We start from the raw sequence: 16,027 nt of genomic DNA, 5'->3' as shown, positions 1-16,027 counted from the left end.
GCCGAGTGCGCCATCTAGTCCAAAGACTGGCGTTTCCTTTATAAACAATCCTTTGCTTACTAACTTAGATTCGTATGGCACATACTTCTTTTTCCTTGCAGGACAAACGAGGACTACTTCAACAACACATGTTTACTGTAGTGGCGAAATACAGCAGAATCTACAAGCCTGACTGGTAGCAATTGGAATTCTTGTCTAGTCCGTGCCGTCGATGCCAAGGCGAGTGGATAACGGTACGGAAGGGAACCAGAACTAACTGGACAACCATTCATTAGAGGTGCATCATGCGATCCACTCTTATGTTCTTGCAATTAGACGCGCCGTCCTTCAGCTCATGTGCCATGGGAGCTCTTAGTGCATGTGTCAAAAGGAGCTAGTGAATGCTAGTGCCGTGCAGGCGGGGTCAGACACAGTGGCAATGGTCGCGTTTCCAAGCATGTGAAGGCGCATTTTCAAGCAGGACTTTTGAATCATCTAGCAAGAGAAACGATAATGTGTCAAAGGCACTGTTCGACATCCAAAGGACTGCATGCATGTTCTCGCAGGCGAAGAGCTCAAACAGATAATTTAAACGTTAACCTGCAAAGCGATTTTGTGAATGGGTATGAATTTCTCTTTGAAATGGCAATAATAGGGTCCAGGACATGGCCACTGATATACCAAAAGCTAAAATGAACACTGCACGAGGATAAAGAAACAATCCCTCTCCTTAGATACCTAAAACAAGTAGAGGGGCCAACCCACTTTGCAGCGGTCGAGTTGCCGTACATGCATTTCCCACCCAAGTCTTGTACCGAGACAATTTTATCTCTATGTCTTGTCGAGCCCTAATTGTGACGTTATCGTTTCAGCTAGGCGCTAAGCCTTGATCACGCCCGATCCCTGCTATCACATGAGGTGCGACCCTTCGATCTGCTGCTAAGCATAACTTTTTTCGCAAGCTCACAGCTCTTATTACTTTTTCTCCTTGCCTATACACAGTACAAAGGAGGAGAAGCCGACACTTGCGTAAGTTCAGGCTTTGGGTTAAGTTGTCAGGAAGCCGCCTCCGACATCTGCGGTTGTGTCCCGGCCGCAGTGGTGTTAACGTCAAGACCCGCAAGCGAAATATCGTCATTCCTGAGGATCCTGGCTCCTTTGCTGATGCGGTAGTGACGCTTTGCCAGGATGCGGCAGACGGCGTGAGCCTTGAAGCCGATCTCGAAGCCGCCGCGAAGGCACTTGATGGCGCGGAGCTTGAGTACTCCCGCTATGGGGATATTCTGTTCCAAGTTTTTTTCGCGGGTGGGCGCCTGGGGACTGGCGCACAACTGGCGGCGGAGGACAAGATGCGACTGAGCACCCACGTACGTAACATCGTTTGCCCTGATGTCCGTCCACGAACCCTCTTAACAACGGGAGGTTACGCGACACGCAGATCTTGGCTTGCGAACCCACGCGGGAGGCTATTAACCCCTACTTCAAGCTCTTCCAGACTCTAACCCGGTACGGCACATGATGCAACGTTGGGAAGTTGCTCGGTGATATCATATCTGGCTCTGCACATTGTGTGAGTTGTCCCCGTTGTGACCTTTATGGCGACTGTGAATGTGTCCGGGGTGCAACTCATGGGGTAGACGTTCCGCGCGGAGGGGTAGCGAGGCTTGACTCCACCTTGGCAGTGACACTACACTCCCCCACCGCTTGCGCAGAGCACCTGGCTGTTTGTAATTCGTCTTACATGTGATATCGATACATGGCAAAAGTATGCCTCAGGAAAGGGTACAACATTCCTTTCCGCTGATGGAGCTTAGTGATTGCCTGATTATCGCCACCATTATCAACTGGCGCGCGTCTTTCCCATGTTCACGCCTAAGTCGCCTGGAAGGTTACAGCGTTAGGGAAACCTTTTGACTTGCTCGTTATTGCCGACGGTACCATGGTGTAAACAGGCGCCGTCCGTTTCTCATTCGTGGTTTGGAGAACACGCTTGTGAAGCTGTTGCTGTCACTGGAATTCTTCGACGAGGTTGGCCGCAAGAAGCTGGGCATTGGTAAGCGAGCAGGCATCGGCAGACGCTTCGGGAGTTTCGGTCGTACCGAAACTCCCAAAACAGAAAACGAGTTTCCGAAGCCGGTCGGCTTGCAGAAATAGGATCATACGCCGTGTACGAATGTAAAACTCTTGCATTAAAAACGCATTTTCATTTCGCGGCCTTGTTAAAAAATTGTACTGGAAGACAGAAATAGACCCGTTCCCGAAACCAGAAACACCCCGTTTGCCGATGTCTGTAAGCGAGCATCTTCCGTTACTCCGTGGACGGGAAATGTGTGGTTACCTGGGAATTGGTCGTTGGTCGTCTGGAAGGTTGGGGGACCGTGTGCTAAACTGCAATGTTGTCGCCGCCTACTCGCTTGTGCTAGTGGTAACTGGTTGCTTGTTGCCTGGTTTTAAGCTCGTGATGCTTTCAGGATACACATCAGCAGATCGTGTTTTCTAGCCGCGGCTAGGAAGTAACACTGTTTTGTTCGGCGTGTATCACCGAACTTCAGTCTAGACCACCTAGGACGACTTCACGTCCATGCCTTGCATTAGACAATTGAAACCATGTCTAACGCTGCATGCGCTTGCACGGCACCGCCTCACCCGTCTATCGCAGCCCTAGCTTTGACTTTCTCCTGGAAAATTGGCGTAGTCCCGCCAAACATCTTTGCGGCTCTCCTAAATGATCGGCTGGTGGCGAAGGGCACAGTCCTGGAGGTCATGACGGTCTTTTTCCAGGTTAGTATCACTGCCCAGGTTAGGGTATCGTCCGCCGAAACCCCTTTGCTCGTGACAGCGACATTATCAGAATATCCTGGTTTTCCTTGCTTTCAGTTCGTACGCTACAAAGAAACTAAACGAACGTGCAGTATGGATAGTTACTCTGTCCCGGGTTGTAAAATTGGTGCGCGTCGTAACGCCAGGGATGGTCGGAGGGTTTATCATAAGATGCCATGCGCAGCACCTTGGAAAATATGCTCTTGCTCAAGCAACCTCCACGTCATGTCTGACTTGACTGCTTGCGTAAGCTTTATCCCTCCCTCCTTCTCCGTAGGAGTTCCTCGTAAAGGACTCGCTGGATGACCTGGTGTCAATCCTATCGAAGGCCAACATTGCCAATCGCCTGGTGGACTTTGCGCCGCCCAACAAGCGTGCACAAGCCGACTTTCATCAGCTGCTACGGGTGAGCTTGTCAAACCCGTCCGACGGTACAGTTGTGCCTCCTTCGTCTTGGCCCCACCTGTTTCGCGCGAAACTGTTTCCGCAAAAGTGTCATGCCATTTCAATTTGTGCTCTGGTGCTGTTATTTTACGGGATGTTCATGGTAGCTGTCTGCGCTGCTATCATTCCCTGGACTGCCTCTGGGCTCAGACAGTAGCCGGAAAGTCCGGCTTTAATCCACGCCTTGCGATCTGTGCCGCATACAGGGCGCGGGTTTGGGCGCTTTGGTGGACTGGGATGTGCAGCGTGAAATCGACCTACGGGTCACGGAGCTGCAGGAGGCTCTAACGGAGGCCATCACTGCAGACCCTCCTATCGCGGTGGCGGAGGTGCTCACGATTGCAAAGAACAAGAGAGGTGAGAACAACCTTCCGGACGCCGAGGTCCTGCGGGTGAGCTGGCTGGCGCTCATGAAGTCAATCAACCTGACGGGCAAGAACCAGCAGCAGATCACGCAGTCGGTGATGCAGAAGCTTAAGACTTACGGCAAGCTGTTTTCGGCTTTCGCGACCAACGCCAAGGCGGAGTTGGCGCTTATTAACACCATCCAGGTTAGCAGAGGGTTGGGTTCATAATTGCTTTTAGCGATATGCTCCATGGGCATGTGCGTCGATTACTTGAACCTACTTGCCACTAGCACGTACAGTTCGGTCATCAGCAGACAGCATGCAACCAAAATGTAATCCCCTTCGCATAACCCGTACCAGGTCTTCTGTTATGAGGACACTCGCATGCTGAAATGCTTTACCGACATTGTTAAGCTTTTGTACAACGCGGAGATTGTTGGCGAGGACACTATTCAGCACTGGCACAAGAAGGGCAGCCACGCCAAGGGCCGCGCCGTGTTTCTGAAGGATATCGAGCCCTTCATGAAGTGGCTCGAGGAGGCTGAGGAGGAAGATGACTAGATAGCAGGATTGCATAGCATGCACGTATAGAGAGCAGCCCTGGCATGGCGGCTGCTACTGTTAAGGTATTACGAATAGCCCTCGGACGCAGCTGATGAGATGACGCCCACTGGTGCGGAAGCCGTGGGCTGATGGTGGGGGCCTTTCCGCGTCGGGCATTCTAGGGATTGTCCAACATACAGATGGGGGAATGGCAATGCAAGTATAGGTTTTAGTTTTCAGTTAAGCGTATGGCGCAGGGACCCAGCGAGCTCCTCTTGCGTCCTTCGTTTTTCGGTAGCGTCACGGTCGGGAACGTGGCCTAAGCATAAATGAGTCGCCGTGATTTTGTGCTATCATCGGACAAGTGGGCCCTCCCATGTACGGCTTTCAAATTCAGGTAGCTCATTGGCTCCACCTGAATGTGCATCTGTAAGCTCGCAGCTCCAATGCGGACAGTAATGCGCCATGTAGCCGGGATGAAGGTCTTTTGAGTGGCGACATTAGGCCTTGATCCGTTGGGGCCTCGTGCTCGTCCGCGTGAGTGACACAATCACCTGGAAGAGTGCCATGATTATTTAGACGACTTGGATGGCTGCGGTTGGTAGTCGGACCGCCAGTAACATTACGCAGGAATACAGGACCAGGTAAATATTCCAAGCGATGGCCTAATGCTAAGTAGTGGTTCTTGAGGCTAACCGTTGAGCCAAGCACAGTGTGCTGGAGTCACACTGTTTATGGATGAACGACATAATCAGCTTGTCGCGCTCATTCAAACAGTTTTACATCATATAACTGACCAGAAGCACCGTAAGTTAATTTATTGTTAACGTTACCGCTTCCGTTCCATAAAGGACAGCCATCATTTTAGGTAAAAGTAAGCAACCGGTTATAACCCCATACACATCTAAGAGCCTTCAATTTTTCGATTTGTCAAATCTGGGTTCGCCCGGGTCAAGATGTTCCTTATGCGCCCGTCAACATCTTGGACCTATCAGTTGGTAATCCTTGCTTGGCAGAGCGGACAGCTATGAGCTATTTCAAGGGGTTCTTACCATCAAAAAGAAACGATGGTAAATTTTGACTGCATGTTCTTACGTTTCTGCACGAATTCCTGTACGACTGCCGTAAGTGCTGTACACAAAAAGCTCTTTAAATACCCCCCCGAATGCATTTAACTTGTACTGCACTTTGCGAGCTCTTCAAACACTACATATACAGTAAGCTTTAATTCAGTCTTCAAGTACAGGATAAAGGTTTGCTGACGGCCCGCATAGCCCCGCGGCCAAGTCCCAAAGCTTCGCGCTTTCATGAGCTCTCCCGACGTGGTTCTTCCTGGTGACATCTCCAACCTTGGCGTTGGATTCGACCCGCTTGCTGACTCCGCCGTCGCCGACGAGGGCAACGCTGGGGAGGATGCTGTGCACATCCGTGTTCAGCAACGCAACGGCCGCAAGTCGCTAACTACTGTCCAAGGTCTAAAGGAGAAGTAAGTTGCAGTTTTGAAAAACGAGCGGGAGAGCCTCCATAGGTTGCGAGACGTTAGGGGCAAACCTATACAGTTTTGGCGCCCTTTATCGTAGCCCTGCGTTAGTGTTAAGTTCGCTGCTTTATAAAGTTTTGAAGTGCTAAGACTGAAGAGTTGCGACGCTTCATACATGGCCTTCCTTGAACTGTTTGAGCAGTTTCCATGGACTGCATTTCGCCTCTTGCTGCGCACAGGTACGACTACAACAAGGTACTTAAGGCCCTGAAGAAGGAATTCTGCTGCAACGGGACTGTCGTGGAAGACCCCGAGCTTGGCAAGGTCATTCAACTTCAGGGCGACCAGCGCAAAAATGTCAGCGATTTCCTTCTGGGCCAGAAGCTAGTGAAGAAGGACCAGATTAAGATTCACGGCTTCTAATTGCTTAGGCTCAGTTGGCTAGCCGCCAGTCCCAACCCAAGCATCGATTCGGTATTTTGGAGCAGTCCATTAAAAGTGGTGGGAACGGTGCGGAACTGGGCCCTTGTGCCCTTTTGTTGCGCATGCCAATTTTCTTTATGCAGCGGTTGTGCAATCCTTCCGTCTTGTCGCGGTCGGGTTGCAGATCTTGCGAGCGTGCGGGCCGGTTGAAGGCGGTATCCTCGTGTACTTTGACTTTTGCATAATGGTTCTTAATGACGAGGTAATTGTGTGTTTGCTTTCCTGCAGTGAGAAGTACAGACTTGCGTGTCAAAAAGCTGACGCGGGCGTCCCAGTGCGAACTCCTGCCTTTTCAGACCGACCTTTTAAAGCCCTAGGACATGCATGTAAAACTGCATTATTGCGTTCATTGTCCTGTACCTTCTGGGTTTTTGATCGTGGCCAGCGGTCCTGTATATCATGTATAACAAATCCAGACACTCTGCACGGTTTCTCGCATAGGGCCAATAGCTGTAAACAAAGTTACAAAATATGAGCGCCTTTGCGGAATGGCAGCATCCCGCAGCGCAGGTTAGGTGGGAATAGGGTTTACGACTGTACCGCCGTTACCTCTTGTTATAAAACCTGCAACTCCCACATTCCGCTGCTCAATGGCGTATGCATATTCGCTGTGGATGGTTGTGTGCATGGTGGCATCGACAACCTGTTAGAATTGTGATGAAAGCAAGTACACGCATGAAATCTTGTTAGCGGCGTGGTTGGCATTTTGGCCGATGCTCCGTAATGGGGGTAACTAAGCTACTTCAGGAACAGAGGGGCAGCGAATGGCAAAACACAGGACTTTACTGGTGCTTTCAAACACGACCAGGTTTCAAGCTCTCAAGCCCCGGGGGAGATCTGTCCCATAATGTGTGTCTGCCCTCTCCCCATGGTGTAGGCAAATTGCATGCCCTGTCCCCAAGCATACGGCATCTTCGTACACTGGGGAACGTATAGCATACATTGATGACGCCTCTGCCTTGGGGTTAACGTTATGTATGCAGCACTTGCACCTCTCCTGTGCATTTGCCGCGTTGACTGGAAGAGTGCAACGGGGACTCGAGGCCCCGTGGAAATAGCGGTTGGGTGCCGTATAACACCGGGTTCCTATAGCTGCCTTCCTCGGACTCAACTGTTCATGAAGAAAAGCTGGAAGCCCCGAAGCGCTTCCCGGCTGTCTGAGCGCGAAATGCTTTTCCTTGCATCCCTGCCTAGTGAAAGCTGACAGGTAGATTTCCGAAAAGGCAACGAAAATATCTGTTTCCTGAAATCTTTACGCGACCTTTAGGGTTCTCATGGTGTTTTTTGCTTCCATCCGGCTGTTTTTGCTCGGGACATCTAGAGCAACCGTGTCGGCACGGCCTTGCAACTGAATGTGAACTCAGGTCGTGGTGCAGGTGTCGTTAGGCATTCATTCTTTTTATGATGAACTACCAGGGCGTGCCGGCAGCTGATAGCATACATCCGCTCCATGAAGGCGCCCATGAGGACCAACCTCCTCCCATACTAAGCGACGAGTCTGAATCGTTCTCAGGTGGTGCCTGTTGCTACAAACCCATGTAGGCATCGGACGTAAACCTTAGGATTTCCTGAATGTTGCAGAAGGCTGGGAGGACGAGCTCCCCGCGCTCGACGACCCCGACGCGTACAGCGTATCCGACAGTGACGATGAATATCTGCGCGCAACAAGCAAGCAACTGTGCAAGGATGCATTCCTCCGAGAGCAGTCCATGCCGGCCTGCGTTTCGGCCGACATGGCTACTGCGGTCCAACGTGGTTGCGTCCTGTACGCGCTGCCAACGGGCTGCGAAGCATACGAATGCAGCTCAAGGTAAGGATCGGGTTCTCAGGCGTAGACGTTTCTGTTCTTGCCGGAACGCGAGCGCATCCAACCTGCCCAACCGCGCCTGCCTGCTGTCCCGCTGTGCGGACTCCCCCGAATCCCGAGTTGTCGTTTGCTTGCCACGCAACGTTCCAGAAGAACTTCTCCCTGCGGCCCCTCATCCCCAAATTTAGAAATTAAAGCTTAGTCGCACCTCCGGGGGTTCTCATAATGCAGGGCCGAGCACTTCCAGACCATGGACTGCCTGGCTCTCGTCCCACCCGCACCACGAATTACATGTAATACAGTCAAGGCCGCTGCCATCCACGGCGCGACATCCACCGCTGCCGGGGGACACGCCCACAGCCTGGGTTCCAAGGTCAGCCCGGGACCATCAACGGCACCCGCCGCAGCTGCCGCCACAATCAGCGGTACGAAACCGTGCAACTCAGCCCGGGGGACGGCGGCAGCTGCCAGTCCCCAGGGCTCCGCTACCCCCGCACCTCCTCCATACAGGGAGGCTCCAGAACCCGCAGCGCGAGATGAGGGCGTGGAGATCCTCGTAGGCGATGACCGAAGGTGTGTCTTCACGACGCCACCCTTTGCCCACATACATAGCCACAGTTTCTTACATATATGCTTGAATCCAAGGGTCCTCTCCCTCCCTGATCCGACGTTTGAAACCTAGCAGTTTGGTACTGTGAAAGTCAGCAGATGACTCAGCGACTTCTGCAATTATTTTCCTCCACTTCCGCCCACCCCACACCCTCAGCTTTCGTGCCTCATTTCTTTGCCGCCTGCATTCCCTTGACCCCCCGCCCAACCTTCAGGTTATCCATCCTCCGTCTGGGTGCTCCGGGCGCCCCCGGCCCACCCCGGGAGGTGTGCAGCTGCACTTTAGAAGCGCACCACTACAGCCTGGCGGTGTCCCCATGCGGACGCTTCGTGTCAGCAGGTGCGTGTCAGTCAACGGAGGATCTGCCGTAATAGCTGTTGTATTCAGGTCGGGTGACAGACAAGGAATGGTGGTTGTTGCATGTGTCGTAGTGTAAGTTTGTGTGTTTGTGTGTTATATACGTTATTGGTAGGATTGTATGTCAACCTGAGGTTGTTTACTTGAGTGCTTTATCGTCTGCCGTTGCACAATATCACGACACTGCACCGGCACGACATCCCGTACTGTCTGAATGGTTAGAGCGTAGGACGAGCGGGCCGTGTTCGTTGAAGTGTTGGGATAAAATGACGCCACTGTTGTTTGACAACAGTGGAAGTGATATGCGCGTGTGTCTACGCGCATCATTGCGCATCCCAGTGCATTGTAAGGAACGACATACGGGACATACATGTACTTGTTGTGTGCTACCCGCACGGAGTCGTGTGCAGGGGGTGCGGACGGTGTGTTTTCGGCGGCGCGCAGCTCTTCCCGGGGGCATCAAAATGGCTGGGTTCACTTTCATGAATCATGGCGCGCGTCCATGTGCATGATTGCGGACGCCGCATCCTGGCTGGTAATTGCCGTATGGTTGCCGTACGGAAATGAGACACATTTTCAGCTTGACCACACAAGAGCGAAAGGAATTCACTCCCTAGTTTTAGCGGTAAAAAAACTCCCTTTTTTGCCACCCGATGGAACAACAACAACAACAACAGGCTCTGAGCGCGGCTTTGTCTTCATTCTGGCCTACATTCGAGAGGTGGGCGGTGGTGAGGGTGCACCTGCAGAGGCCGCATGTGCCTCTACACGTACATCGACATCCACAACCACGTCTGGCCGGGGACATCCGCAACCAGCCCAGCCAGCGTCGCTGACTCCCTGCGCCGCCTTCTGCGTCCCGGTGGGTTTGTGTGGTGGTGGTGGTGGGGCTGCAGCAATTTTTGTGTGTGTAGGGGGGGAGGGGCTCCTTGCACGGCACCTCGTGTATTGTCTCGGCCTTGGCCTCCCTGCTCTCCCGTTCAGCGCACGACTTTGCCGGGACCCGCCCGGGCCTAGGACACGGCACGGGCACCCCACCACCATGGCACCTGCGGTGTGTACGGTGCAGTGCTGCCGATTACTTCACGTTACACTTCCGTCCTTTTCCTGACTGCCGCCGTAGTTCTGCTTCATGGCTTCGTCGTACCCACCCCACCCCACCCCGTCTTGTACCCCGGTACGTCCTAGCAGGGCCGGCACTACTGGGGCATGAACAACATGGTCCGCTTCGGATCCTTCGGCGGCGCCACCCGCCTCATCGTGGCCACCCAGGTACATGGGGACATGGGCGGCGTAGGTGAGGATATTACTCCCTTAGTACGACATGGCATGACATGGTATGGTATGGTATGGTATGGTATGGTATGGTATGGTATGGTATGGTAATATAGTATGGTATAGGGTAGGATAGGATTGGATAGGATACCCATGCTCCTAGCCACTTCGAGACATGTATGTGCGTGCATCCCGTGACCCGAGGTGGATGTGGCCCGAGGGGAAAAGGGTTGGGTGAGGTGGGAAAGTTCCCCTGCGCCGTCGTTGCCGTACAGGTTCCTCAACCAGGTAATCGTTCCAGGATATCTCTCATGAAGGCACCGGAGGGCGGAGGGGGTTCTTTCCCCACCGGCGGCGGCAATGCAGCAGCGCGGCGGCAACGGTTTAATCCACCCCCTGGGAATGGCTCCTTCTCCGTGTGCGTATGTGTGGATGTTTTACTAACCTGAGTGTATGTGTGCATGCATGTATGTGCTTTAAAAAATTGCCTGCAGGACCGCGCCATCTACTTTTTCAACCTGCCTCCCTGGGACGGTTCTGCTGCGTCCCTGCAGCAGTCCTGCCCTCCCCTGGCCTTCCTGTGCACGGGACTGCCGAGATGGACGGTTGGCTGGCAGCAGCAGGGGGCCGCAGAGCAGCAGCAGCAGCAGCAGGGGGCCGCAGAGCAGCAGCAGCAGCAGCAGGGGGCCGCAGAGCAGCAGCAGCAGGGGGCCGCAGAGCAGCAGCAGCAGCAGCAGGGGGCTGCAGAGCAGCAGCAGCAGCAGGGGGCCGCAGAGCAGCAGCAGCAGCAGGGGGCCGCAGAGCAGCAGCAGCAGCAGCAGGGGGCTGCAGAGCAGCAGCAGCAGCAGGGGGCCGCAGAGCAGCAGCAGCAGCAGGGGGCCGCAGAGCAGCAGCAGCAGCAGGGGGCCGCAGAGCAGCAGCAGGGGGCCGCAGAGCAGCAGCAGCACCACCACCACCACCAGGGGTCGGAAGGAGGACGGGAGGGAGATGGGAGCCAGCCGGAAGGCAAGCAGCACATGCGCCAGGAGGAGGGGGGTGACGTGGCGGTGGGGCATCTACCGCAGCTGCAACAACAGCAGCAAGTCGGGGTTGAGGTGAGACCGGAAGTTGTGGTGAGTTGCGACGCATACAGCGCAGGTGCGGGTGACGACGGCATCGGCGAGCACGGTGGCGATCGCGGCGCTATCAGTGACGACGACGACGATGACGACGATGACGACGACGACGATGACGAGTACAGCGGCGGAGTTGATGACAGCGAGAACGATTGGATGAGCGATGGCTACAGCGCCGGCACCGCCGACGCCGGTGTTGCGACGCCTGTCTTGGTCCGTGATCAGCCCCCTTCCCTCAGCTGCCCCAACGCGGCGGCCTGGAGGTACTGGCAGCGCCATCCGTCACCTCTTGCCGGGCCGCCGCCCAATGTTTGTCCGGATGTTTGCCTGTTGGTGGTGAGCTTGGGAGGGGGGCAGTAGTGGGTATTTTAGTGGGTGGGTTGACGTCCCGCTGATTCCCGGTTGGAATCATTGATGTGATTGATTCGGCACACGTTGGGACGCTTCGAGATGATTGTTATCAGGGCCACCATGTATGGCCATTTACCTGCCATCCCGCTTTAAGCACCCCTCTCTCCATCCCTTCTTGCCATTGCGTGCTTAAAGGCACACAGCCACGGGTCGTGCCACGCTTTTCACGGCACACATATATACATATACACACATCTCACTACGCACTCCTCCGGCTGTGTTCCTCCGCAGGAACCCAGCGGGGGGGATGGCCGTCGGAGGGGCGACCCGCAGACCACATGCAGTGTGAGCGGCTTTCCGTACGCCCTCAATGCGGCGGTTCCCTCCCCGGACGGCCGCTGGCTGGCGGTGGGCTGCGATGCGCCCTTGCTGTACCTGCTGCCTGCAGATCCCGAGTAGGGGGGTTGGGAGGGGAAGTAGGAGGGGGGGCTTGGGGAGGAAACTGGGCTGACGAGGTGGAGTGGTTGATGATAGACGCGGAGTTCGGACTGCGAACGTGCCAAGTCGCCCAAGCTGCCGCAGTTGACTGTCACATGTCATCACATGGCGTCACGTCCGCCCTCCCATTTAATCGTCATGACGACATCATCGCGAGGACTCATCCTTCACAAGCCACGACTCGTTAGTTATTTACATACTTACATACTTCTGCCGTATCGGTCTAGTATTGGCATCAGCTTCACCCCATCGTGGTTCATCTTCCCCCCCCTCGTCGTTTCCCACCCGCGGCCGCCGTGTTCTGTTTGATGAGACGTCGGTTGTCGTTGACCCTGTCCCGAACCCGCCGGCGGTTCTTCGTTTCTTTTACCATCATCGCTCGTTCACCTCCCGCAGCTACCCTTCCAAGCCCGTGGAGGTGCTGCTGGCGCCCTTGCCTCGCTCCCTATCTGGGCGCCTTGCAGCTGGTTGCCAGTACATAGCCTTCAACCCTGCGTGTGACAAGCTGGCGGCGTCTTTCGATTCCCTTTACGTAAGTATTGGTACGACGCTGTACGACGACAGGGCATGGGACGGGACGACCTCGCAAACTGGTGTATGAGGAGGTACGGACGAGGGGTATTGATAGCTAACAGGTCGTCAGCTACACTGCCGACCCGCGTTAGTCTCAATGAAGACGGTGTGGCACCTTCCGGCATGGAGCTGCTGGCCCACCGGTGGATACCCTCCACTGCATGCAGAGCCATGGGCACACCGAGCGCCAACCTTTCTTCCTCTCGCTCCCTCTCTCCCCCCCTTTTGCATGCCCGTTTCGTCACCTGTCTCCCACCTTCCCCTCGTCCCCCCACCCGCCCGGCGGCATCCGGGGGTCGGGCAACCATCGGGGACCTCTCCTCTGTCCTTTGCAGTCCGTACTGGTGTACGACATTCCTCGTCGGCAGCTGCTGTTCAGTTTGGGCCACCCGCAGTGGCGCGCCCCCCTTGCTCTGTGGTTCGCCCCCGGCCACCCGTCCCTGCTGCTGCATGCGACCGACCGGGAGCACGTGGTGGTGGTGGACGTGGAGCAGCCTAGGTGGGGACGAGGCGGGTTCAAGGGGTTCCGTGGGGGTTGGGGCATATGGGGGGTGGACGTGGATACATTGCAGGGGTGGTGACAATTTTTGTGCGTGTGCTACTCCACCTGGAGCTGCGTCAAGACCTTTTAAAGGAGGTGCAACAGATGGCACATACATACATACATACATACATACATACATACATACATATATACATACATACATATATATATATATATACATACATACATACATACATACATACATACATACATACATACATACATACATACATACAGCCCTGAAGGAGCCCAGTGGCGCCCAAGAAGGGTTGACCGAAACAGACAGCTACCAGTGAACACAAAAAAATTTGTCCCGCGTCCTCCCTCACCCTTCCCTCTCGCCCCGCACTCCTCTTCCTCTTCGTCCTCGTCCTGGCTCCTCCTAACCCCCGCTGCAGGACGACTCTGACCCGCATCACGTTGAAGTCACGATACCAGCGCGCCTTGCAGCAACGGCAGCAGCAGCAACCCTCCGGCTCCCATGGAGAGAGTACGGCACAGGATGGTACGAGTACTGCGTCGGCCTTGAAGTTCTGTGGGACTCGCTCCAGCGCCCCGTGCAGGAACCCCACCACCGGGGAGCTGGCGACCGCCACTGTGGTGAACCGACGGCCTCGTATCAACGGCCTGGTGGTTACCGGGGACCACCGGCTGCTGGTGGGGACCAAGGTATGCGCCCGCGTAAGGAGGCTGATAGTGGTGGAAATGGTGGTGTATGGTAGTTGTAGTGGTGTGTTGGTGGTGCCGCTGCTAGGTTAGAGACCTTGTTTAGGCTTTGGGGATCAGGTCGCCACGTTACACAGCAGGCAGGGCAGTGCTATTGGCCCTGCCTGGCCATAGCCAATAGGTATGGGCACTACGCCGGCACCCCATTCGACCTTGACACTGCTCCCGCAACCACAGCCGAAACCTCATTCCCTCCCCCCTCCAGGAGGAGCTCCTCAGCTTCCAGCTGCTACTGCCGAACAGCCCATGGAGCCGCTGCGTGCACCGTCATATGCCCGACGGTTTCAAGGCCGCCACACGAACATTGCTGTTGTCGTCCAGGTCACGTGATGGCGGCGATTGCGCCGCGGCCGACGGTGCAACCGTAGCTGATGCCGCGAAGCAGGAGCCTGTTGTGGACGACGGTGCCACTAAGGAGGCTACCGTGGCGAAGGCTTCGCAGGGTTCGCGACCCACGGGTCTGTGGAGTCTGCCGGGTGATGCTGTGGAGGCTATCATTGCGGTGGCAGCAAAGGATCGACTGGCATGGGTCCAAACGGACGCGGCGGACGTATTGGCGTATCCATTTCTGGACATCTGGGACGTACCCGGGAAGGCGCCGACGGCGCTCAAGGGGTACTCGAGGGGGCGCGGGGCTGGCGGGTCGACTTCAGCGGCTGCCACGTATGATGGTGATGATGATGACGCGGCGGAGTGGGACAGTGACCCGTGGGACACCTGGCACACGCCGCTGTAAGGTCTAGGTGTCACGTGTTCGTGGGGCAGCACTGTTGCTGTCGTGCGGCTGGGTGGTTCCCCGGAAAGTGGACACATGCACGGGCTGACACAGCTGGCGAGGACACAACAGGTTTAGGTTCTTAGTACCCAAGTAGTGCCAACTCGCATGCGATGGGCCCATTATGAAGCGGTCTGTCCTGTAACAGTGTAAGGGGTTACTGGAGCATCTCGCACCCGTGACCCTACTGCCAGTCTACCTCCCGAATGCCCCCGAGATGGAGGTGAACCCTTCAACACGCCTTGGGAAGTCAACCGGAGACCTGGTAGGTATATCCTCGTTCACTGTTCAACTCAACATGGTCATCCAGCGCGCACAAAGGTGCACGCGCTCTGTGAAAAACGTGCTCGACTTCCTTTCTCCTTCTCCCTTCATCGCAGCTGCCAGGTCAGCGGCGTATCGTTGGTGTACCGTTTACGATGCGTCGTATCAGCAGCACGGACCCGCCCGTCGGTCTATAGTTGAACTGTATGGCAGATTTATACACAGCTCATCATTGAGCATGCGATGGTGTGGTCTTCACCAACAATGCAACCGACCCGTCCCGCCTTCCTGGTTTTGTGTCTTTTCTTTGCTGGTCCACATGCTGCCTGATCCGTCTCCATCTCCGCAAACCATCGCATGAAGCGCCCGCCCTTGCTGCACTGCCTCGCGGGAGCAGCTGGAGGTCACCTGCAGCTGCTTGCTCTGAGATCAGAAAGCACACCGAGAGAGAGAAAGCACACCGAGGGTGGTGGGCGATACCTCTTTTCAATGCAAGGCCTTGGGGGTATCCTTCCGGGGCTCTCAATGCCATATGGTCTCCCAGGGCTAACCAGGAACTTCCAGAGGCATATTGCAGGTGGACCGGAAATGGGACAAGAGGCATAGAAGGATGCGTACCGAGCTGCTAAATTAGTATATACAAAGAAATGGCGTCGCGATGACGAAGCTTCACATTCAGCTTCCTCATCCAGCTTCGTCATTCGGCCTCAGCTGGACCTGATCAACGCCGACGTAAAACCCGAGTGACACGTTTTGTGCGATCACTCAACAATCGCACCATGATGATGCTGCCCGGGCTGGGACGCGTAGATTCACAATCCAGCGGCATCACGCCCCAGCCGGGCCTGCAGATCGGGATGATCGGCTGTTTGTATTGTTGTTGCTGCTGTGCAATCCTCATTTCGTCTGAGTATGTCGCTGCTGTTGCTCTTTTTGCTGTTGCTGCTGCGAAGCCTTGCTTTGAGCCTGGGCCTGATTTTCTTTTCGTTGTTGTTGCTGCTGCTGCTGTTCTTGTACTGCCTTCCCTGAATGCTGT

At 55.1% G+C, this 16,027-nt stretch overlaps 3 protein-coding genes across 3 annotated transcripts; all 3 read left to right on the top strand.

Annotated features, from left to right (window-relative positions):
• The first annotated feature begins 834 nt into the window (after nucleotides 1-834).
• On the top strand, nucleotides 835-4,793 carry VOLCADRAFT_74123 (uncharacterized protein). The gene is made up of 9 exons (XM_002949241.1): nucleotides 835-897; nucleotides 982-1,008; nucleotides 1,079-1,346; nucleotides 1,418-1,485; nucleotides 1,932-2,032; nucleotides 2,639-2,760; nucleotides 3,077-3,205; nucleotides 3,450-3,794; nucleotides 3,951-4,793. The coding sequence occupies exons 1-9, from the start codon at nucleotides 893-895 to the stop codon at nucleotides 4,149-4,151; spliced, it is 1,266 nt and encodes a 421-aa protein (XP_002949287.1). The 5' UTR covers nucleotides 835-892; the 3' UTR covers nucleotides 4,152-4,793.
• A 521-nt stretch (nucleotides 4,794-5,314) lies between these two features.
• Nucleotides 5,315-6,439, top strand: VOLCADRAFT_109710 (uncharacterized protein). Its single transcript, XM_002949240.1, has 2 exons — nucleotides 5,315-5,619; nucleotides 5,853-6,439. Exons 1-2 carry the CDS (start codon nucleotides 5,441-5,443, stop codon nucleotides 6,034-6,036), a joined length of 363 nt encoding a protein of 120 aa, XP_002949286.1. The 5' UTR covers nucleotides 5,315-5,440; the 3' UTR covers nucleotides 6,037-6,439.
• A 128-nt stretch (nucleotides 6,440-6,567) lies between these two features.
• VOLCADRAFT_117093 (uncharacterized protein) lies at nucleotides 6,568-14,688 on the top strand (the record flags this gene model as incomplete). Its single annotated transcript, XM_002949239.1, has 12 exons — nucleotides 6,568-6,611; nucleotides 7,727-7,906; nucleotides 8,135-8,476; nucleotides 8,728-8,852; nucleotides 9,548-9,732; nucleotides 10,062-10,142; nucleotides 10,640-11,596; nucleotides 11,903-12,066; nucleotides 12,506-12,641; nucleotides 13,018-13,181; nucleotides 13,625-13,907; nucleotides 14,158-14,688. The coding sequence occupies 12 exons, from the start codon at nucleotides 6,568-6,570 to the stop codon at nucleotides 14,686-14,688; spliced, it is 3,192 nt and encodes a 1,063-aa protein (XP_002949285.1).
• Nucleotides 14,689-16,027: the final 1,339 nt, after the last annotated feature.

The sequence above is a fragment of the Volvox carteri genome (genome assembly GCF_000143455.1).
Source record: "Volvox carteri f. nagariensis unplaced genomic scaffold VOLCAscaffold_13, whole genome shotgun sequence".
NCBI lineage: Eukaryota > Viridiplantae > Chlorophyta > Chlorophyceae > Chlamydomonadales > Volvocaceae > Volvox > Volvox carteri.
Note: the sequence above shows the minus strand (reverse complement) of the source record. Positions and strands in the feature narration are given on the sequence as shown.

Coding starts and splice junctions, on each gene's coding strand:
- VOLCADRAFT_74123 (XM_002949241.1), top strand. Junction 1,009..1,078: donor GAGGAGAAGCCGACACTTGC/GTAAGTTCAGGC, acceptor TCCCGGCCGCAG/TGGTGTTAACGTCAAGACCC. Junction 2,761..3,076: donor TCATGACGGTCTTTTTCCAG/GTTAGTATCACT, acceptor CCTTCTCCGTAG/GAGTTCCTCGTAAAGGACTC.
- VOLCADRAFT_109710 (XM_002949240.1), top strand. CDS start 5,441: ATGAGCTCTCCCGACGTGGTTCTTCCTGGTGACATCTCCAACCTTGGC. Junction 5,620..5,852: donor GTCCAAGGTCTAAAGGAGAA/GTAAGTTGCAGT, acceptor TGCTGCGCACAG/GTACGACTACAACAAGGTAC.